Genomic DNA, 22,977 nt, shown 5'->3' with positions numbered 1-22,977 from the left:
GGACTGGAGGAGTAATGCCCACCGTATGAGTTTCCCTTTTCTGCCCTGCATTGTCTGGAGCCAGGTGAGGCAGCGGTTGTCGGTCCGGAGAGTAAAGGTCCGGCCCTCGAGGTGCGGCCGGTACCTTTTAACTGCCCAGATCACTGCCAAACACTCCTGCTCATTGCTGTGGTATCTACGCTCAGCAGGCCCAAACTTCGCGCTGGCATACTCCACTACGTGCTTGTCTCCTAGGTGGTCAACTTGAAACAGGACAGCGCCTACCCCTAAGGTGCTGGCATCTGTCTGCAGGATGAGTGGGCGTTCTGGGTCAATACGCGCAAGGGTGTGGCAGCGAGTGAACGCGCTCTTCACCTCCTCGAACGCACGTTGCGCATCGCTACCCCAGTGGTAGCGCCTTTGCGGTGACAGCAGGTCGGTGAGGGGTGCGATTACGCGGGAGAAATCGAGTATATATACCTTCAGCCAATTGATCAGACCGATAAACCTTTGGAGCTGCTTCCTCGTACGTGGAGCCTCCGCGGTCGCGATCTTCTGGAGATGGCCAGTCTGAGGCTGGCTCCCCTCTGTGTTGACGCGGTGCCCCAGGAATTCCACCTCCTCGGTACCCAGGTGGCATTTAGCGGGGTTCGCGGTCAGGTGGTGGGTAGCGAGTCTCTCGAGCACGAGTGCTAGGTGGCGGCAGTGGTCCTCCCATGTCTCCGAGAAGACGATAACGTCGTCTAGATACGCGAGGGCGAACTGGCCGAGGTACCCTTCTAGCACCCGTGTCATCATTGCTTAGAATGTCGCTGGTGCACACTTGAGCCCGAAAGGCATGGCCCTGTACTGGAATCGCCTGCCATCAGGGTCGGTGAAGGCGGTTTTCTCCCGGTCTTGGTGTTTCATTGGTACTTGCCAGTACCCTGACTTCAGATCTAGCGTGCTGAACACGCGGGCCATCCCGAGGCCGGATACCGCCGTCTCGACGCTGATCTGCGGGGGTGGTGCGCTGATGGTTACAGCGTTGAGGGGGCGAAAATCAGTACAAAAACGCAGGGTACCGTCCCTTTTGGGGGCCAGAACGATACACGCATTGTAGGGGCTGTTGGAGGGTTCGATCACCCCACTGTGCAGCATTTCAGTGACCTGCTCCCGTATTATCCTCTGCTCCTTGCCAGCTCCTACATCGAACTGCCTACTTCCATCAAAGACAAATATGCAGTGATAAATCCGCAAACCTCGAAGACCACATGTGTTTTAAGTGGTCAATTCTTGTGAAGTACGTGGAGGGTAAGAATCCTAAACGTGTCATCCAGCGCTACCATGACTTGGAAGAGAAATTCAACTTCACGAACATTGAGTTTCCTATTCCAATCAAACAAATACCACTGTTCGAAAAACAGAACCCTGGAGTCTCCATCAACATTTACAGCATCGATGAGAATCTGAATGTTGTTCCTGCACGAGTCGCTCTTGAAGAAAAAGAGCATCATTTCGATCTTCTGCTCTTGGTCGATGACAATTCGTCCCATTTCACATACATTAAAAAATTTTCTGCCCTGGTTCGGTCCCAACTCACTACACATCATGATGCTATTCATGTCTGTAAAAGATGCTTCAAGCATTATGATGATCAGGGAAGGGTTAGTGGGCTCACGGGTCTTCAGTGTTTGGAAAAACACAGTGAGCTTTGTAAGCAGCATGCTGCTGTTCGGATGTAAAAACCAGCTTGATGAAAATGGCCAGCCTCCTGTTCTGCAATTAAAAAACTTCCATCATACTGATAAGATGCCCATCGTGGTATATTGCGACTTTGAAGCTGTTCTGGAGAAAATCCATACGTGCCACCCGAATTCTGATGAGCCATACACACTGCATTATCAAAAGCATAAAGCTTACAGCTACTATATTTATGTGAAATCAGATAATACCGTCATTCCTGCACACCTCACTTCTTCACTTCCTTCACAACCTGAAGTATACAGGGGGTATGATGCAGAAGATAAATTCATTTCTCGCATTGTCGAAATCGGTCAGAATGTACAGAAAATCTTTTCTACGTCTGTTCCTATGACTCCACTAACTCATGCAGAACACTGCTTTTATGCAAGCAAGGTGCTGTTGCTACTGTGGGGAAAAGTTCGGGGGAACTGTAAACAAAGTTCGTGATCACAATCACTTCACCGGCGAGTATCTGGGACCTGCATTTAATGACTGCAACCTTCTCAGGCGCAGACCAAAAACGTTGATTGTGTTCTTCCATAACCAGGCATACGACCAGAAATTCATTATCAGGAAGTTGGATTATGATACTAAAGATATTTTCATCATTCCTTATTCAGAAGAGAAGCTGATAACTTTTTCAAAAAAGTTATGCTATAAGTTCAGTATCCAGTTTGTTAATACTTTCCGTTTTATGAGTAGGGGTCTCGCTTCGCTAGCCGAGTTCTTGCCAGCAGACATGTTTATAAGTACTGCTGAGTTTTTCGCACCTGATGAGTTGGAGTTGGTTACCCGCAAAGAAGTATTCCCATACGACTTCGTCGAATCTTTTGCTCGACTAGACGATACTAGTCTTCCATCCATCGATGAGTTCTATATTATTCTGACTGATACTGGGATTTCCGAGGCGGATTACGCTCACACACAAAATGTTGCCGTCACCCGACCTCTGTGAAAGGTCCGGGGGGTACCTGACGGGCGCTACGGGCATCGCGATGTTCTTGTTGTCCGGAGGGGCGCCAGGCTAGCGGGCTGCTAGGCCGTTGGTGTGGGGTCGTGGGTACTCTGCCCCCGCGTGCCCCGCCAGGTACACGGCTTGAATGAAACCTGAATGGTTCTACCTTGACTGTGAAGGCCGCTCGGCCGTGTGGAGGACGAGGAATTATGGAAAATGATATACGAGTTGGCGAGAATACATTTAATTTGGGAGTTTCACCAGGGGTCCATGTGGGTACACGGTACACTCTACAAGTCCGCTCCGCGGTTCAGTCCCGCTACAAAAATTCTCACCAAAACTAAACACAACACTACGTGACAATGGTTACCGCGGCAGTCTCGCGGGACGTGGGTCGATGCTCGCTGGAGACGGCCAGCGCCGAAAGTTAACGGTTTGCAGGGGGGGGGGGGGGTCGATGAACGGGCTCCTAAGTTCGGTGAAACACTTATGTGAGTGATACGATCTGCAGCGCGGTATCACGATGAAGACGGTCGGGATAGGCCCGGTTCCGTAAAATACGCGCCGAGTCGACGTGGGCAGCTATGAATTAATAAGAGGTTTAAATTTAAAGATTTAGTACAGAATAAAATAATCAAAGAAAGAAAACTTGGATGCTGCCCACGGACACACGTCTGTTCCCGGCGCGGAGTGGTTCGAGACTGCCGGACATTGCCGCCTCGCAAGGAAGTGAAACTTTCTCTTCTTTGTGAGTCGGTGTCAAAAAACTTATATTAATTGAATTTAATCTATGACCAGTTAAAACATGTTCCAGGTGCCCAATTAAAATGTAGCACCTGGTAATTGGGTGCTTAAGGCTTAACAATGATTTAATGTATTTAATTATTTAAATTGTGACATCAAGTTGGCGACTGTAAATTTACTAACATATTGTCCCACTGTGAATTGTTTTAGAGGGATTTCTCCTATTCTGACTTGATCATAGTCACGGGCATTTTAATTAAGGCCAGTGGCCGCGGTGACTGTTAATGAGGTTTGTTGTCTATTGGGGTCACGCCCGGGGCGCTCGCCTGACTCAATCCGGCTGGGCAAGGGGCACGCTCCGAAAACGGGATACGGTACTGGCGGTGCGGAGCACAGGCTTAAGGGCCATGGTCGGTACGACGTCAATGTCTGGGACAAGTTTCAGTGTGCTACTTTGGGGGAGTACGCTGACTTGTACCTGAAGACGGATGTCTTGATTTTGACGGATGTATTCGAGAATTTTCGTACATTATGTTTGGAAACATATAGTTTATATCCGTCTCACTACATTTCCTGCCCTGGTTTCGCTTTCGATGCGATGCTTCTTACCACAGGGGTACAGCCAGAGCTCCTAACTGATTACGACATGTATATGTTTGTGGAAGCTGGTACGTATTCGTGGTGGTGTAGCACAAAGCATTAAACATCATTGCGTAGCCAATAATGCCTATGTGTCAGAAACACACGATGCTTCCAAGCCATCCACATTCCTGGAGTACATTGATGAAAACAATTTGTACGGGTGGGCGATGTCTCTGCCCCTCCCCTTTCGTAATTTCCATTGGGCAGACACATCAATTGATATCATGTCTATTCTGGAAAATTCCCCCACAGGCTACATTATCTAGTTTGTCGTGTAGTATCCTCACGAGCTCCACGAAAGTCACAAAGACCTGCCATTTCTCCCCGTGAATCAGTGTCCGGCTGGCTCAAAGCAATCAAAGCTGATGACAATGTTGGAAAATAAAGAGCTCTACATCGTTCACTATAAAAACCTACAGCAAGCAGTATCGCATGGTCTAAAAATCACAATAATCCATAAAGTTCTTCAGTTTGAGCAGTCCGCATGGCTGGAGCCGTATATTAGACTAAACACGAATAAGCATCAGTCCACAGCCAACGAGTTCGAGAAGGAGTTCTTCAAGCTCTCTGTGAGCTCGACATTTGGGAAACTGATGGAGAACAAGAGGTGGAGGCTCAAAATGGAGTTGGTGTGTTCGGAGAAGCAGTTTAAGAAACTAGTGTGTCGCCTGTCGTTCAAGGACCACACGATGTATGAGCCAAACTTGTCTCTAGTTCCCCTGAACCATGAGATCATCGTTTTTGACAAGCCAATCTATGCGGGACTAGCAGTACTCGACCTCTCAAAAACACTGATGTATGATTTTCACAATAATACTATGAAGCCTAGATACCGAGAAAATATTAATTTAGCATACATGTATACAGGCAGATTTGTTTACGAAATTCAGACAAATGATTTCTACCAGGATATCAAAGCCGACCCTTAGTTCATGTCTGAATTCGACACCAGCTGCTACCCTCCAGACCACCCATGCTTCTCCTCCGTCAAAAAAAAAGGTTGTTGGAAAGTTTAAGGATGAATGTGGGGGAGAAGTGATGGAGGAGTTTGTCAGTCTGCGGGCCAAACTCTATGCTTACAGGTGTGGTGGTAAAGTTGAGAAGAAGGCTAAGGGCATCCAGCGCTGTGTGGTCAAAAACCATATAACATTCGGTGAATACCTTGATGCCCTGCAAGGCCACCTCACAAGGAGAGCAGGTATTAGAGCCATTCGCTCGAGACAGCATGTGCTCTTCAGTGAGTACAGCAATAAGCTGGCCATAACATGGGAGGACGACAAGCGCAGGATATGCGAAGACGGTATCTGCACAGTCCCCCACGGGAATGCCGGTGATGACATTTAAATATTTTACTGTATATGTTTTTCTGCTGTATATATTTTCTGTTTTGTTGCATATATCTTTTAGTATGTGTGTATATATATATATCCATTTTGTTGTATAGTTGCAGTAGTTGTATAGTTTCCATTTTTCTTGTACAGTTTATGATTTTGCTGTACAAAATCTGTTCTTAATTTAATAAATAATATTTTACCTTTATATTACATACTAATTATTTTTTAATTTTTATAACCTATTTCCTTCAAGGTACTGATACTTATAAATGTTGACGCTATCCCCGCTGCCTGTTTAAGTTTTTTAATTAATTATTAGTATTGTAAAATATCTCAGGGTGTTTAACGGGGGTTCGGCCTCGTGGCTGCAGGCAGGAGTGCGTCTCGGAGTTTGAAAATTACGTTCATAAATTACCTGGGCTGTTTAGGCCACCCAGGATGCCTTGTAAATGACTAATAAACAGATTACCGAAACACTGCACTTTATTCAACGTTGATACACTGATTGGTCCTGTTACTGGCCGCGTCCGTTGTCGAACCGCTGTGACACACGTATACACGTGGGTGAACAAATACGCGCAACCAGGGTAGATTGCAAAGTGAAATCAACGGGTTGAAGCGGTGGCTCCGTGTCCCTGAGTAAGATTCAGCATACAGTCACGGAATTATGGTTGCAACAAATTATGTAGAAAAGTAAACGTATAGCGGAAACCCTGTGATTAGGGCGGTTTGCAGTCTAGCCTGCGACAAAAACTAAAGTCTCGAAAAGTTATGCAATCACGTCAGTGAGCGACGTACGCGTAAAGTCTCAATGCGTGGCAAGATAGTCACTTAAAACACACGTTACCAATTACACTAAAACACGAAGAAAGTTACAATATGAAAGTTATTCAGTCTTTCACAAGATTCTCGACGATAACAATTAATTGGCTACTGAAGCCGAAAACTGCGTGCCAATATTACGCTGTCCTTCAACTAGACATGGCCTTACGTATTAAGTTAAAGATCCCTGTAGGGAATAATTATTACGTTAAGAATCGCACGAAGTATCGTGCGACTGAAGTGGGGTCGGCGCCGAGCTGATTGAAAGGTTTGTAGAAACTTACACTATTGCTGAAATGTTAAAGAGAAACTAGAAGTGCTGGCCCGACGTTCGCGGAGCGTCCGACCCCTGAGAGCCCCCGACGAAGACTGAGCGCGAGACCGCCCGGCGGCCTCGCGCCTAAATGCGTAGAACGCGGGAAAATCGACCCGACCAGTTTTGGACTTAGAAACAAATTATACAACATATGCTTATAAGACAATTAGACATAATTTCCCTTACATGAACCCTTCTTTTAAATTGTTATTAATTTGGTTGTTCTAATTAACAAAATAATCAAGTGTTTAGTTAGGCGCATTGCCACACCCGGCCGGGCGCTGTCGTCGTCGCGGCGTTCGTTGCGGTGCACTTTCTTACACTTTGTGAAGATCACGCTCGGGCGTGTTCGTCGCACTTCGGAGCCAGTGTTGCTGTGGCATAACGACCTTTGCGGGCCAAGAGGGAGCACCGGCGGTTGGCGTCAATGTCTTAGAGAATGTTAAAGTGTAATTATATGCATACATTAAAATATCTGCTTCCATGCAGCTTTAAAACACGAGTAGGCAAACATGAGAAGAGAATATTACTTGTGAGTTTGACGTCGTCCGACCGAAGGCCACCCTAAAGCCCGACCTGCAACCGCCAGTATCCAACCCCGCTAACGGAACGCGCCCTTAGCCATGGCCAACCTGAGTCAGGCGAGCTCCACTGTTCTTAGGTATTTCAACGCCCTTCATTAATTGGCAAGACAAACCAAGCCAGGTATACAGTAAATTCACCAAACTTTAACGAACCCGCCACATTGAATTAGTACATCATGCAACACAAGTGCGACGTAGGAGTTCCCGGGTCACTCACGCGTAGCTTTCTACTAAAACAGCTGTGAGTGCAACCCTTGCGGCCTTCAGCCTAAATTCAGTAGTGAAATATGTGACGTAACTCAAACCGCCCCAAATTAGCATTATCATTCGCCACTGGAGTAGTTATCAAGAAGCAGACAGTCTCCAGCTTGACTCTAATATTCAAACTTATTTTAAACAAACTTATTAAATGTAATTTCTAAAACATATATAGATATTAAATTAATCATTATGTTTTATTATGTGAATTTAGAGCCACTTAAATTTAGTTAATTATATAGATTTTTACGAATAACGGAACTTTGGAAACTCTGGCGCGACAGGGAGCTCACCCCTCTCCTCGCGCCAGGGCCAGACGCCAGTACAGCGCGACTCGCGGACCGGGACGGACGCACGTCCCACGGGGAGCCATCATCTTTCGCATTCATCGAACTTCAATCTGGTAATTATAGTCACAACCGAAACCTTTTCTTAAATACTACCCGTGTGCGCCCGGTCCTTTTCCGGTGTAGGGTCTAACCCAGACGCGTCAATTTAACACGCCGCACACAACGCATTACGTGGGGCCGTGTGATATACAGCACGGGCCGACTCCCACCACCACAGAACTTTACTTAATTGCTTAGTGCACAGACACTAACGACATCCAATCGTAGACGTGTTCTTAATTTAATAGCGAGCCGCGGTCCACACAGGTGGGCCCACGCATCGCAGCTTACCAATTACTGGATTAGCCGACTCTAATCGAACACTCTCCCTCAGCTGTAACTGGCGTGAGGGCATAATGTCAGTGACGGCGCGTCAGAGCGCATAGTGTGTAATGTACAATGTATTTTGTATTAGGGACTTCGTGTGACTGTAAGTGCCGTGTCGTTTACCAACGTAATTAAAGCCCACTCCGCACCCTCTGTGCGAGACGTGTGAATGACTGCAAAATCGTGTACATTATTTCTAAAACCTCACCAATCCAGTTAGGGATCAGCGTCCAATGCTGTGTAGGGCCAGTGGGGCAACAAGCATTAGGAATCCCTAGCATCATCACCACCGCCGCAGTTCCTAGTGGGCCAAGCAGGGGCCTTCGAACCTCACGACCCACCTCGTGGCTAACCACCACGTTAGCCTGGCGCCCTCCCGGACACGTTTCCCCGCAACAAACAGCCTTCCCGCTAGCAACACTGCCGAGTCTCGAACACGAGAACCCGGGCGACGGCAAGTTAGGACTCTGAAAAATTTCTGGTCCACTAAGATGGGGTAATAAATATTTTTTTTTTTTTTTAATTTATCATTACTTTAACTATCGCATCCACAACGGTAGTATTGATAACATATATTTAAGTTAAAACCTGTAAATGATAAGACTTTAAGAAAAAATAGTGGTTACAACAACAAAATGACTGTGGATTTTGGATTTTGTGATTTAATTGAACAAAATTTGCAAATTTTTTGGTCTATTAGGTTTTTATTAATGTTGGTAGAGAATTGAATTTCGACCTTACATACACTAACGTACTTTAGAAACCTACACCCTATGACGACATCCATCAGATGAAATCATGATGGCAGTCTCCACTAAACAAGATGGCTGCCTCCGGCAGGTGCTGGTGATGTTATAGCAGCATTATGCCTTATGCGCAATACATAGGAGTGGGGTGCTCGATTATGAGATGATAGATAAAATTTATATAAATTTTATTTAATTTTTTTCTATTTTTCAATTTTTTCCCCGTTTTTCTAAGTTAATAATTATGATTATCCAAGATGGTGGATTTAATGAAATGTGCAACACATGGGAGTGGGGGTGTTCAATTATAAGGTGATGGTGAAATTTAATAATTATTTTATTATTATTTATGATGACATAATTCAAAATGATGGAATGTTCTAGAAAAATAAAATGGCTGCTGGGGTCAAAGGTCAAAGTGATGTAAACAAGATGGTTGTGGGATGTGATGTAATCCAAGATGGCCGCCGGAAGTGACGAAATCCAAGTTGGCCGCCACGAATCCCCGAATCTCTTACCGACCACCGGTGCATTCATATGAACTTTATACACCTACTCTTATAAATGTATATAAATGCACAAAACTACAAAATATAAAAAATTCTACTAAATCAAAATAATATACATATTTTTTTTTTTGGGTCTCTCAGTCCCTTGTTATTTGCCAAAAATTATTTTTAATAATTAAAATATTTTGATACAGTCATAATTATGGTTTTTTCTTCTTTTAATTTGCTTCTTAAATTTTTCTATGGCTGTTTCACTTCTATGGTGAAGAATTAAAAACAATAATATAGGTAAAGGAGGCTGTAGTTTTGAAAGGGTAAATTCTAAAGTATCAATGTATATCTCCACATTTTTAGAAAATGAGCATGAAAGTAAAAACTTTATCACAGAATGTGTTCGAATGGAGTGTTGCTGACGTGGGCTTTTGGCTACGGGATAATAAACATGATAAATTTGTTAATTTGTTGTGTAATATACATCAAATCGATGGTACGGGGTTACTCTTGCTGACCGAATCAGACCTTCGTTCTGAAATTAAGGTACGCTCTTAGTTTGTTGTGATCGGTTGCATAGTGTTATATTAATATAAACCCTATAAACTGGTCCAAGAATATTATGTGAAATTTTTAATCCAGTAGTATTTATCTCTGATGACTAACTGTTGCATGTGAAGCAGTCTTTTTAGCAATTGCGATATCCGAAAAAATAAGATTTGCATTTACTTTAAAGTGACCACTAAATCCACTGCCCCGATCCCGAGTGTGAAGTTGTCTTTAAACATAGTTACATTGTTTAGGAGATTGATTGTTTAATCATCTTTTAACTGCCTGATAATAGAATCCTCATAAATAGACAGCAAATCTCTAGGTAATTTTCTCGCGTCACGCCTTTTTCGTAAATAAAAAATAAATATTCTCGCGTCGTGGCTTTTCCGTAAATAAAATAATAAAATGTGGAAAATACTTTTTCAAACACCAAATACGTTCCTTTATTTACCCTGTAAACAGCGTTTCTTAATTCTTACTGGTTTCTGAGAAATTACAGTTTGTAGGTCACATTAGATAGCCTCTGCAGTGAAGCACCTGTCTCTAATTTGGGCTTTTAATGCGTGGCTGATCCTGTTGTTTTCCATACATAAGAACGTGTATATTTTCTTTTGTATATTGTAACACAATATAATACAACTAATAACTTTTAAAAATTACATGATTTTCTATTGTGTATCCAAACCCAAACAATGTCTTTTATACATCAGGTTATATGTTACTGCACATTACAAATCTATATTGCTAAAAGAAATCCCCCTTAAGGGTTGATGCTTGGGTTTGGATTCACTATAGGGAATCACGTAATTTTTTTTAGTCATTATTAATGTTACATTACATTACAATATCCAAATGAAAAATATACATGTTCTTATGTCTATACAACCACAGGATCGGCAGTGCAAATAAAGCACAACTTGACGACGGCCACTTCACTGCTTAGGCTATGTAATGTGACCAACAAACGGCTCTTTCTCAGAAACCAGTAGGAATTAAGAAACACTGTTTACAGGGTAAATAGAGGAACATCTTTAGTGTTTGAAAAAAGTATTTTTCAAGATTTATTATTTTATTTACGGAAAAGCACCAATGTGAAAATGTTACCAATATTTAGTTGAATTGTAGGCATTCTTTAAAAGTTTTAATTTTAAAACACATTTTTAATGTTAGAATGTGCTCACTGCATACGAACAGCACTACTTCACCTGAAATTCGTTGTTTTTTTGCCTGCTATAGGATGATGCTGTTAGTTTATTTGCTGCCAAGTACACAAAGCAATTAGGTTTGTGTTTGCGCAGTTAAATGTAATGGGATAACAAGTTTTTCTTCTTCCATTGTCTTAGGACAAAGCTTGGGACAAGAAAATGCTCCAGACATGGGATGCAGTGACCCTCTGCCAGTCCTGCCATGATGCCACAGGGCTCTGTGGACCAATCTGCACACGCCATTCTTCAGGCACAGGTTCGGATATCGCAATTGTTTTAGGCCTGTATTTTAATTGGTGGACTATTGTAAAAATTACGTTCTAGTTAAATAGGTAATTTCCAAGATTGGCTGCATTTCCTTGGGGAAAAAAATTTAGAAAGTCGTATTTTTGAGCACTACATACATTCCTTTATATTCCCAGAAAACAGCTTTTCAAATTTGCTACTGTATTCTGAAAAACTCGCAAGTGGACAGGTCCAGTCGAGCAATATGGGGTAGCAGCCATTTAAAACTAGAAAAATATTTATTGGAAAATTATTAAAATCGCTGTAGTAATTGTATTACATTGAATGTAATAATTTGACATAAATATTTATATGTTTTCAATTTGCCGAAAAACACAATTTTTTTGAGACTTCAAGGCTGTTTTCCATTAACAAGTTTCCTAATACATACATAATGTTATCAGGATCAGATGCACAAGATTTTCAACGTGTGGAATTAAAACAGCAAGCATCATATACAACAGGATCATTGTATTTAGAGTCATGCCATCTGGGTGTTGCATATAACTACAAAAGTGGTGAACACTCACTTATGTCGGAAGCGGGGGTACATCTTATTCGCTGGGACCTTCGATGAAACATGAATCCCGCAAAGTATGTAATGTAATGAGAAATTTACCTACCGTACCTCGTGAATTCTACCTCACATCACGCCTGGCTCGCGTAAACACCAGCCTTGCTTACATCAGAAAATGTGATGGTTTCGTCTAGCAATAAACACACCAAATGATAACCCAAACAAAAAATTTTAATTTGATGATTATTGCCTCCACCCCTCTTCAGGAGTCGTAATACTTCTTAAAAATACTTCTTCTGCAATAGTACAAATTAATTCTATAATTTTAAATCAATTTAAATGCAACTAACCTAAAATTATTCTTCTTTATAGTTGTAAATACACAACCGTTAAGCAACGTTTGAATCCGTTTCCATAATTAATTAATTAATTAATTGCAACACTTGATTTAACTATTTACTATCAAAACATAAACACATCAACTTGAACTTTAAACCTTTGGCAGGTAATAAAATCTCGTAATCTTGCATTTCTGTAGTAACAGAACCACCACAATGCTTTGTAGAACTAAATTATAACATATTGAAAAAAAATTTTTTTTGCAGAAGTCACTAATATAGATAATTACAGTTCAGTTCACAATACAGTTCATTACAGATAGTTTTTATTCGGTGGGAATAAGTAATGGGAAATGTTTGACATGTGATAGACGATAGTTGACGTAATGTGAAGTTTGTTACAATAGTATCAATGGAAGAGAGAATAGTGTTTGGTTATTACAGTTAGTATCGGTTTTGGAAGATAAGGAACGGCCATGTGATGAGCTGTAGTGAAATATCAAATATTATAATGGGAAAATAATTATGTTTGGGTGTTAGCAATGTTAAACGTCATGTTTGTTTGGTGTGATAGTAATGATTATATGGAAATAAAAATGTATTCTGATGCTTTAAAAAAAAGTTTGTTAAAGTTTGTTTTAATATGATGTGTCTAGTATTAAACTGAATAATTCAAGTAGTTATGACACTAAGTGTAAACATTGGCAATAGTTGTGTTATATGTGGTTGAAGTGAGTGGATGAATGTTAGATGTAGTAGGTAGTTTTTTATACTTTTCAAAGCATTTCAAATGATTTTTTGAACTTGAATCAACAAAAAAATGGTTTGATATGGGAAAAAAATTAAATTTTATACCCTAAACTCGTAAGTGATAACAAATAAAACCATTTTTACTGACCTCTAGATAAAAATGTTACATACTTAGGTACTGTGTGTACTCGAAACAGAAATACAGTGACAGACCTGCCAACTCTCACGATTTTGGTGTGAGGCTCACGATTTTAAGGTCCATCTCACACCCTTACGCCAAAATAGTGTTTCCTCACGATTTTTCGGGACCCCAAGATTTTGTTTGTAAAAGTTACAAAACAAGTTTTAAGAAAGCTTACAGTAATGAGTTTCCATCAATACTCGAGTCACGTAAAGGAAGCAATTTTGCGTTTTGTAGCGTGTGCCGTGCTGATTTTCTATCTCGCATAGTGGAAGAGGAGACATTGTGAAACATGTCGCTACAAAAAAAACACAACTAACACGTGAAGTGTATTGCTTCCAATAAAAAAATTAATTTTGCTGTGAACAGTGATAATAGTGTTACACGAGCAGAATGTTATTTTACATCGTTTTTAGTTGCGGCCCTGCATGATCACTACACGACAGCGCTAAATTATGTTCAACTAAATTAAATCTGCAACCTATAATTTGTTGAAATAAATTTTGAAGCAGAGACCATGTAACATATGTACAGGTATGTCACTTAAATTTAAAGATTCTCATTTGTTGTTTTTTATATCTAACCTGTATTTATGGGCCTGAAAATTTTTATCGAGGACCTCATGACTTTTTAAATTTGAATGTTGGCAGGTCTGCAGTGATCATTTTACACATTATTTTTAAATAATTGTTTTAGTTGTCCAAACAGTTTAATGACAATGGAAAATCACAGCTACATTTTTAAATTACAGTTTTATTTGTAATTTTGATTTAATTGAAGCAAATGTTATTGAAATTAATTTTGTTTGAAGTAAATGTTATTGAACCTAATTATACTTTCTCATTGCATAATAATGCTGCTTGTTAAACCATTGTGATTAAACTCATGGTCATTTTGTTGGATGATGGTGAATAATGATTTTATTTTTTCGTCACCAGGCCCTGGGTGATGTAAAGAGGCTGTGGTTTAGTGTTCGACTACTTCAGTTACAAAACAATGAAGTTCTCTGTAGCTTGGGTCTCGCTCATTCCCCCCACTTGACACCAGTAGTTTCGCCAGCCACCACTTCTGGATTCTGTCCCGAGCAAACTGTCGAGGTATGTAATTTTTTTTTACTTTGGTTGCTGCAATTGTAGGGTCCACCCACGTTACGTGTGTCGGCCACTTGCTGTGACCATCTGTGTGCTTGTGTTACGTGTGTCGTGTCTTCGGCTGTCGGTGGGCGTGTGACAGTGTGAATGCCAAACCAATCCCAAACGAAACTAAAATGTGAAATAATTAACTTTTCCATTTGTGAATTTAGTTGTAACATTTAGTCATGCTCATTTTCATCTGTCTTTATTGAATTTATTACTCTTTTGTATTTAATATTTAAGTCTGTTATGGAAATAATTTATTTATAAACATAGAGTCCATATAAATGCATTAAAATACAGGAATTAGTCCAATTTACTGAATTCAAGTTAATTATGACAAAAAGTAATGTTTGTAACTTTTTAGTCGATTTATCTAGCAATATTACTTTCCAGATATTTTAAATGGGTGATTAAATTGAACTCTGAAAATGTGAAATTTGTTCCTGCCCATGTATTTTGAGTGTTCTACATTCTTCACTGTACAGTATGGGTAAATTAATAGTAGTATGTATTTAATGACCAGTTTGGCCAAAATGTACATTTTTAAATATATTCAATGCTACAAGTTATTCCATTTTCATTTAATAAAATTTTAAAGTTTAATGGGTTTGTTGCATCTTGGCCGGACATAATCTCTCATTGGATCATGGGCAGCAGCAGGTGAATTTGGACATTCAAGGCTGAGAAATGAATAAGCGAGTACCGGTATTGGAAATACAGTTTGTATTTTTATCTGCATATTTATAATATATATAGAATTGTTTGGGCACTACTTGTAGGTGTGTTGCCTCCAGAAGTTAGTGGATTTTCTCTCCAGAGCTGCTGTTGACAAATGGGATGTCGTAATATAAACGTCGGCTGAACACTCGGGCCATCATCAGAGATAAATACGCAATGAAGGAAGCGAATAGCTATTAAGGAAAGAGCAAAATATTGTTTGTTGATCGTTGAATTATTAATTTGTAGCTTTGTATTTATGCTAAACAAGTGCTGTTGCAATTTGCATACACGGAAATAAGAATTCACATAAAAGAAAAGAGCGCTACTTCGAATCTATGACCGCGAAAATTGAACAGCGATACTTTGAGGGACGGGTGTATATCACATTTTTATGGACACACAATAACTGCTGTAACTTTGCACAAATCACTTCCAAATTGATATATAAAGTATAGTAATTGAAAATCTTAGTTGAGTTCGTTTAAGTAGCAAAATACGACCAAAGGGGTGGAAAAAACAGGTGTTAGAAGATGAATAAATGCATAAGTTACAGTTTCTATAACCAACAAAGTCATTGTGCAACTGGAAAGAGTGTATTTTTCCTTTGCACTCCATTTATTATGCCAACAACCACCTATCCATATCCATTGATAATGAGATAGTAGAAATTTGGTACAGGATTTTTGGCTGAAAATGGCCTTCAATCAAAATTCAGTTTAGGACAGAGAAATAGAAACAGAAAAATTCCAATAGGCTGCTTATTTAGTTTAAATCTTCGACTGTATTTTCAGGGGTTAATTGATTATATTTCGAAAGATGTGTTTCTCAAAAATTGAGGGGAATTGTAACTTATGTTTTTAAAAGGAAAAATTTAATTTTAAATGTGATTGTTACTTCAGTATGGCTCTTCACAGCAAAGTCCATACCTTCCCCTATAGTTTGTTTGTTTATATATTGTACTTGAGTATGGCCGTGGAGTAAATTCCATCCAAATCTTGTGGTAAACTTCAAAATATTTTTGACTAATTCGTATGATCAAAATATTTGAACTAAAGGGACCACAGTTGTTTGTCCAGCACATTGCTTTGCTGTTATGTAAAATGTATTACTGATATTCATGAACTAGTACATGAACGAATTTTTTTGAACATTTTTGAGGGTGTAATGGTTTTTGAACCACTGATCAGAGTGTAGTCCATGTTAGCATAGACAGATTTCATGAAACTTATTCCGGAGGTAAATGATACTATGTCACAAAATATAATTTTACCTGAGGGCAAGTTTTTGAGTGATGTCCACATCATGTTCTTCACCTCCGAACGAATATGGACATGCCTGTTTTATTTGTTTATAGTACTAACTGTACATAGTTCTATACACTTCTATATTGAGAGAAAAATGTTCATTATCGACAGTGCCAACCAGGGGCGTAGCCAGGGGGGGGTTTTAGGGGTTCGAACCCCCCCCTTAGCTCCAAATCTTTAATTAATTTCTTATTCATCACTCAAACAAATTTCATATTAAAATTAATAAAATTTTTACCATTACAATATTTAAATTTAAGTACCGAAAACTGCTAAAATAGCACTATTATACACCTTAAAATCCAAATTTTCCCGGGGGAGGACCCCCGGACCCCCCGCTTTAATACGGGGGGGGGGGCTATGCTTCTTAACACCCCCCATACGCAAATCCTGGCTACGCCACTGGTGCCAACTTAATTTTATAAAAAAAATTAACATGTCCGGGGTGCAGTAAAGTACATATTGTGAACTTTCTTCTTAAGGTTATGCATTCATTTGAGAACCAATAACGATATTTTGATACAGCTTTATCAGCATGTTAAAATATGTACTTTTTATAACGGTATGGTGTCTTGTGTGTTTATAGATTGCAGACACAAGTACTTCTGGACAGGAGATTGACTCACACCTCAAGCCAGAGTTCTGTAAGGCACTTATTAGCCTACTTTATTTGTTTGTTGTCACATGGATCACTGCATTCGTCATGGTCATTGTGCATGACAGAGTCCCTGATATGAAGCGATACCCACCGCTACCAGATATTTTCTTGGACAATGTGCCACCCATTCCGTGGGCATTTAAAATGTGTGAATGGACTGGCACGGTGTTGTTTATTATTTTGGTTGCAGTGCTGCTGTTCCACAAACACAGGTAATGCAACATTTTGTATTTTCACTTTATTTAATTACAAGGTGGTGTGCAGAATTTGTTACATACTGTTGGGACAGTAATTATTCTCATTCTGGCACTATCATTTGTTTTGTTTTTTGAGAAGCCATGTTGTTTCGGCATGCTTATGTTTGTGTTGTATGTAGCGAGGCAGCGTTATAATGGCGGATTAAATAGTTGGAATGTGATTATTTGAGTGTCTTTAATAACAAGTTTTGACCTGTGACAATTTACTCCCGGCAGTAACATTAGTCATGTAACTGTTTGGTCCTCCGGACCGGACATCTAAGTAATTAGATTGGGTAGTTCATTAAATAATAAATAAATGTACTGTGTTTGTGTTGGTGACAGCGTGTCCATGCATAGAAAAAATGGAATCACTTTTAGCAAAAAAAAGTTCTTGAAGGCAAATGTTACAAGGGCTGAAAAAGTTGCAGTTGATGGTGTAGGTGCTATCTCTGTACATTAAAAAACGGGCTGAGCTTATGGTACCTAAACAAGATTAATAAACCGTTGACAAATATCTGTGTCAAGGCAGAAAATGATGACCACAATAGTCATGAAGTAGATCTAGGTTAAATTCCGGACAGATTAACAACACTGCTAGTAAAATTAGCAAACTTGTAGTCAGGGAAAGGAGAGATAAATGAAGCGAAAGGTGGCGGTAGTGAGGTTAAGTTACCAAAATTATAATTACCGGTATTCGGTGGAAATCTCTAGTATTTTGAGAATCCAAACAGTCATCAACTCTGAACTGTAAAATTTTTCTAGCTGTGTTGTTTTGACACTGCTACTGCTTCGATGCCAAGCTGTTTGAGCTGTATGCATATGAGTCAAACCTTTGAACCTTAGACGTACCGAGAACGGTAATCAGAAGTAGGTAGTTTGAATCAATAGTACCATAATGAAAGAGTGGATCAAGTTTTGCTAATGTCTTGCTTCGTGCTATGAGTAGAAGGTCTGAATTAATGTCAGACATTGGTTCTCGCACAATTATTTTTAAAACTAATTAAATGAGTATGTTTTGGTCTTTTCAGAACCAACAAATTTTTCTTGTACAGTCTCTCTCTCTCTCTCTCTCTACATATATATATATATATATATATATATATATATATATATATATATATGATAATTTTTTGTTTTTTTTTATTAGTCGTCTTTCTTTGGTTGTGTGACTGTTTTTATTTATTTCAGGTTCATACTTCTGCGGAGGTTTTTTGCACTCTCTGGAACCGTGTTCCTTTTACGCTGTGTGACAATGCTCATCACGTCTCTGTCTGTGCCGGGTGCCCACCTTCAATGTGCCCCCCGAAGATCTCCCGAAGAAGGTGCGGGACTTTACACCAAGATACTGGAGGCGTACAGCATCTGGAAAGGAGCAGGACTCTCCATCCGGGGCGTCCGGACATGTGGGGACTACATGTTCAGTGGCCACACAGTGGCATTGACAATGCTCAACTTCTTTATTACGGAATGTGAGTCAACTTCTCTTGCAAACAAAGTCATGTTAAGGTTACTGAAGTATAAGGCAGTGCTTTAGCATATTCCAAAGGTCAGCTTTTATTTCTTTTAGTATAGAAATAATTACAGCACAATTTGCTGCCAGACTTTTAAAGTTGTAGGTTAAAAAAAATTTTTAATAACACCGTTGACAAATATCTGTGTCAAGGCAGAAAATGATGACTACAATAGTCATGAAGTATAATGTACCTGCAAAATTGTAAAATTACTTATAGTTGTGTTAGGCAAAGTAATGAAGATGCGTTGTATTTGCCGAACACATCACACTGTAAAGTAAGTTCTCAAGTTTTACTCATCTTCATATATATGTACTATGTGCTGTCTACCTGCTGCACAGATGACAGTCGTGGCTTTCCGGTTGAAGCTGTGACAGGGCGTTGAAATTCATTGTCATTTTGTTACCCTTGCAGTCAGCATCTTCAGGGTGACAACTAAGTACTTAAAAGAGCTGAAATATGGAGGGAATGTTGTATAACCAGATAGTGGTTCTTTTTTGTCAGCCAATGAAAGAATGCATAATTTCATTGGTCTTGCTATGTCATTGTGTGATGGCACATTCCAAATCGGCCACAATGACTTGTTTATTACCAACCTGCTGAAGAAATAAGTTTTATGGTAATAGAAAATTGAACTTAGAAAATGTGGCACATTGATAAGACACTGGACTCACCTTCCAGGGGACCCGGGTTTGAATCCTGGTTCGGCATCCTGATTTATTTTTAACATGGTTTCCCAAAATATCTCCAGGCAAATGCTGTGTTGTTAAGTTTATCTGTCTCTGATGACCTCACTGTTGGAAAGACATTAAGCCGAAATAAAAAAATTAATTTATCTTGGAGAAACATATTCTTACCTCAAAACCCTTCAGTTACCTCAAAACCCTTCAGTCACACCAAAATGACAAAAGTAAACAATTTTTTTATATACCAGAGATATTTGTTTTCAAACTGGGCCCAGGGGCCATAAGTTTGTTTGCAGATTAGAGACTCTAAGAATGTTTGTGTACATATTGAACTGTTATTGATTTCTCTAAAATTTTGTGACATTTCTTAACATGTAATTGTTGCATGAAGTAATTTTAATCTGAAATGTCTGACTCGCTTCCTGTCTCTCTCCTTCTCTTACTTCTTGCAAACATGAGTACCAGACAGCTCATGCTGAAAGAGTTTGGCAAACACTGCCATAGTTAAATCTCTAATATTTTCGGATTCATTACCTTATGTCATGGCAGTTAAAGGCTCTATGTTCCTCTTCTGCTTAATATGTATATTTTCTTCATCACAGTCAAAATGTACATTCCCATTGGCCGAATGACCTGTATCTGTAAATTTGTTGTGAGAATCTTGGAAATTATGAATATAAATGTGTTGCTTGACTCTTTACCTCATTGGCCTCATTTCCTAATTGCTGGTACCTGTATCTGTTATACGAGGCACTGCAGTGTTCACGTGAAATTACATGAACAGTAAAGTTTTATTCTCCAAAGACTAATTTTAGAAGTAAACAATCAACTATGATGTAACTACTGTAAAAGTAGAATCTCATAAGTATAACTCCCCCAAAAACGTTTTTGTTACTGTATTTACTTGCATAGAAAAACAAAAATTGCGTACCTTCATTGCTCAAAAGGCAATATAGGTTGACTAGAACTGTGTGCATGAAGCATGAAAACCACTGCTAAATCTTTATGATTACATGGTTATTCTTAGTTTCTGTTGTAATCTATTTATTTAAATGGCTTATTGAAAAATGTTTATTTGGTTTCAGATACACCCCGCCACCTATACTTTCTTCATATCTTCACGTGGCTTCTGAACATGTTTGGGATATTTTTCATACTTGCAGCTCACGAACATTATTCAATTGATGTGTTCATAGCATTCTATATTACGTCTCGCCTGTTCTTGTACTATCATACTCTGGCGCGCCACCAGGTACTAGTACGAGAAGATCGCATTCGTACGAGAGTGTGGTTCCCATTATTTAGTTTTTTTGAATCATCGACTGCTGGTAGCGTTCCCTTCGAATACGAATCACCACTTGTTCCTCTTCGAAAGTTCTTGTGCTATCTCAAAGTGTGTGCCTTGAAAGTAATAAAAATTTTTCAGTGGTCAACTACTACGTGGAACTTGCATCCTTATCCTAGTTCAATGCGAGGATCCAGTACCAGCCAAAGTTTGAAAAACCATAGTCACAAAGAAGAATAGTTTGGCTTTTGTACAAACATGTTGGACTTCTGTTAAGTGTAATATGCTGTGGCATACTGCTGTATAAGTTTTGTTTTGTATGTTGAAATTTATTTATTTAATGCCCAAGTCTGCCTTATAATGATGTCCTGCATAAATATTAGAAGAAAAATAAACTTTTGATAATGCAGTGTTACTTGTTTTGAGTAATATCTGGCATTGACTGAATATTTTATGGGCCGAAGTAATAATCTCAGGTATATTAGACTATGTAAGCTAACCAACTTAAATAGAGTTGGAAAATTTTTCACCTGTGTGTTATGATGAGTACATTTGTGAGTCAGGCATTTTCATAATGGATTAGATAAAAATCCAAAAGTCTTTCATTTTGTTGTGTGTTTAGTAAGACATTACATGCATAAACAATTTCCATTACTTATTTACTTTTACTGTGTGGTATGTAGTAAAATTGAGTTAATATATTTATTACTTTCACAAGTGATATTTTATAAATAATTTGAATGTGTGAGCATGTGTGTGTACATTGTGGTATTAAAATTCTAAGGTAATTTGTATTTTTACATTTTTATATGCTGGAACTGTGGTGAAAGCATTATATACTTTTACTTTGTGTAATTTTATGCAATTTTTGTTACCAGCCTTGTGTAATTTTACTGTAATCACATTGTCAATATCTGGATCCTTAATTAAAGAGAGGTTAATGCTATCATAATGTGTTCTGCTTGTCATGCATTATGATAAAACAGTTATCTAGTGTGTTTAACTGACATGAAATTCAACTTAAGAGGCATAAATGTATGTAAATTTAATTTCAAGCTGTTTAAAGTATTCCTGTTTCTGTGAAATTATAATTAAGCTAGCAAAGCTGCAGTGTTTTACGTCACATGTTTTTGCACAGATACTTAAGGCGATAGGTCCTTCATGTTTACAGTGAGCTCCAAACACTAGGTGTTGACTGTCATCAAGGAAATTCATTACGAAATCATATTGTAAGTTCCACAGAATGTGACCCAAAACCCAGGACAAACACTAGGCACCAAAGTTTACCCTGAATAGAACTCGCTGCCATTTATAGTGGCCTCAGGGGGTCACAAAGCCCATGTACTTTTGACTTTCAGGTGCCAACACACATGGATGAAAAGCCGCATTAAGGTCAATTACCGTTAAGAATTTAGCCTTGTCGAAATATTGGAAAACTATCTCTACTTTGGGCTTCGGGAATGGTTCCAGTTTTATTTTATTATTCAAAAAATGATAATTAATACTAGTCTGAATTTACCGGCAGATTTCTTACGTATTAAAATGTCAGGAGAAGCATAGTGTGATTTGGACTCTGTAATAATACCTTATTCATAAAGATTATGAAATATTTCCCTAAACGCTTTAATGTCGGAGGTGAACACTGGTAGGGGACGCATTTAGTGGGTTTTTCAACTGTGACTTCTAGCACGTATGGCATCACACTACACTTCCCAATCTTTGTCATCATCACATTCCCAAATTCCTCATTACATTCTGCACCTTCCTACAGTGTTCCTCTGTCATATGATCCTTGAAACCTTGAATTCCTCCACAAAACACTTTCCTCTTATTTTGCATCCTGGCTAGGGTACCCAAAATTCTGGGTTAAATGGAAGACCATCTCTTTATTCTTGCAGCCATTGACTGCTTGACTCAGCAAGAGGAAGTCTAACCTCATTATCAACTCATTCACCAGTTATGGCACAACCCAAAATCTGTGATGCTATGAAAATTTACTCACTTTAAAATGTATTTTCTTTTTTAGGGTGACTTTACAACTCTATCAGCCATATTAACTTCCAAGATTGGCTCTGTCCTTTAACTTCTTTTCAACTCAGGTTTATGTTCTATCAGCTCACTCAATAAATTATGTCGTATGAAACAACTGGCTCCAGTATCTACCAAGGCTTGGTAGTAAGTATTCTTCCCCTACTGTTACAGCTACCCATAGATTCTTATCAGCCTTAGCGATATACCAGCAGAACGATTACCTGCAATATTGGACTGCACCGATCCCATTGCAGTTTC

The 22,977-nt window shown here is 39.2% G+C and overlaps 1 protein-coding gene across 2 annotated transcripts; it reads left to right on the top strand.

Moving 5' to 3' along the window:
* The first annotated feature begins 9,623 nt into the window (after positions 1-9,623).
* On the top strand, positions 9,624-21,640 carry LOC134529850 (ceramide phosphoethanolamine synthase-like). Of its 2 annotated transcripts, XM_063364362.1 has the most exons (6): positions 9,730-9,867; positions 11,217-11,334; positions 14,088-14,246; positions 16,896-17,179; positions 18,395-18,675; positions 20,489-21,640. In XM_063364362.1, exons 2-6 carry the CDS (start codon positions 11,281-11,283, stop codon positions 20,926-20,928), a joined length of 1,218 nt encoding a protein of 405 aa, XP_063220432.1. In that variant the 5' UTR covers positions 9,730-9,867; positions 11,217-11,280; the 3' UTR covers positions 20,929-21,640. The 2 variants fall into 2 exon arrangements, with proteins under 2 accessions (XP_063220431.1, XP_063220432.1); XM_063364361.1 differs by lacking the exon at positions 11,217-11,334 and having other exon boundaries at positions 9,624-9,867.
* The last annotated feature ends 1,337 nt before the right edge of the window (positions 21,641-22,977 follow it).

The sequence above is a fragment of the Bacillus rossius genome, chromosome 2 (assembly GCF_032445375.1).
Source record: "Bacillus rossius redtenbacheri isolate Brsri chromosome 2, Brsri_v3, whole genome shotgun sequence".
In the NCBI taxonomy this organism is placed as follows: domain Eukaryota; kingdom Metazoa; phylum Arthropoda; class Insecta; order Phasmatodea; family Bacillidae; genus Bacillus; species Bacillus rossius.
Note: the sequence above shows the minus strand (reverse complement) of the source record. Positions and strands in the feature narration are given on the sequence as shown.

Excerpts from the sequence above, each read along its gene's own strand:
- LOC134529850 (XM_063364361.1), top strand. The coding sequence starts at position 9,688 with ATGAGCATGAAAGTAAAAACTTTATCACAGAATGTGTTCGAATGGAGT. Across the intron at positions 9,868-14,087 it reads ACCTTCGTTCTGAAATTAAG|GCCCTGGGTGATGTAAAGAG; the intron begins GTACGCTCTTAG and ends TTTCGTCACCAG. Across the intron at positions 18,676-20,488 it reads CAACTTCTTTATTACGGAAT|ATACACCCCGCCACCTATAC; the intron begins GTGAGTCAACTT and ends ATTTGGTTTCAG.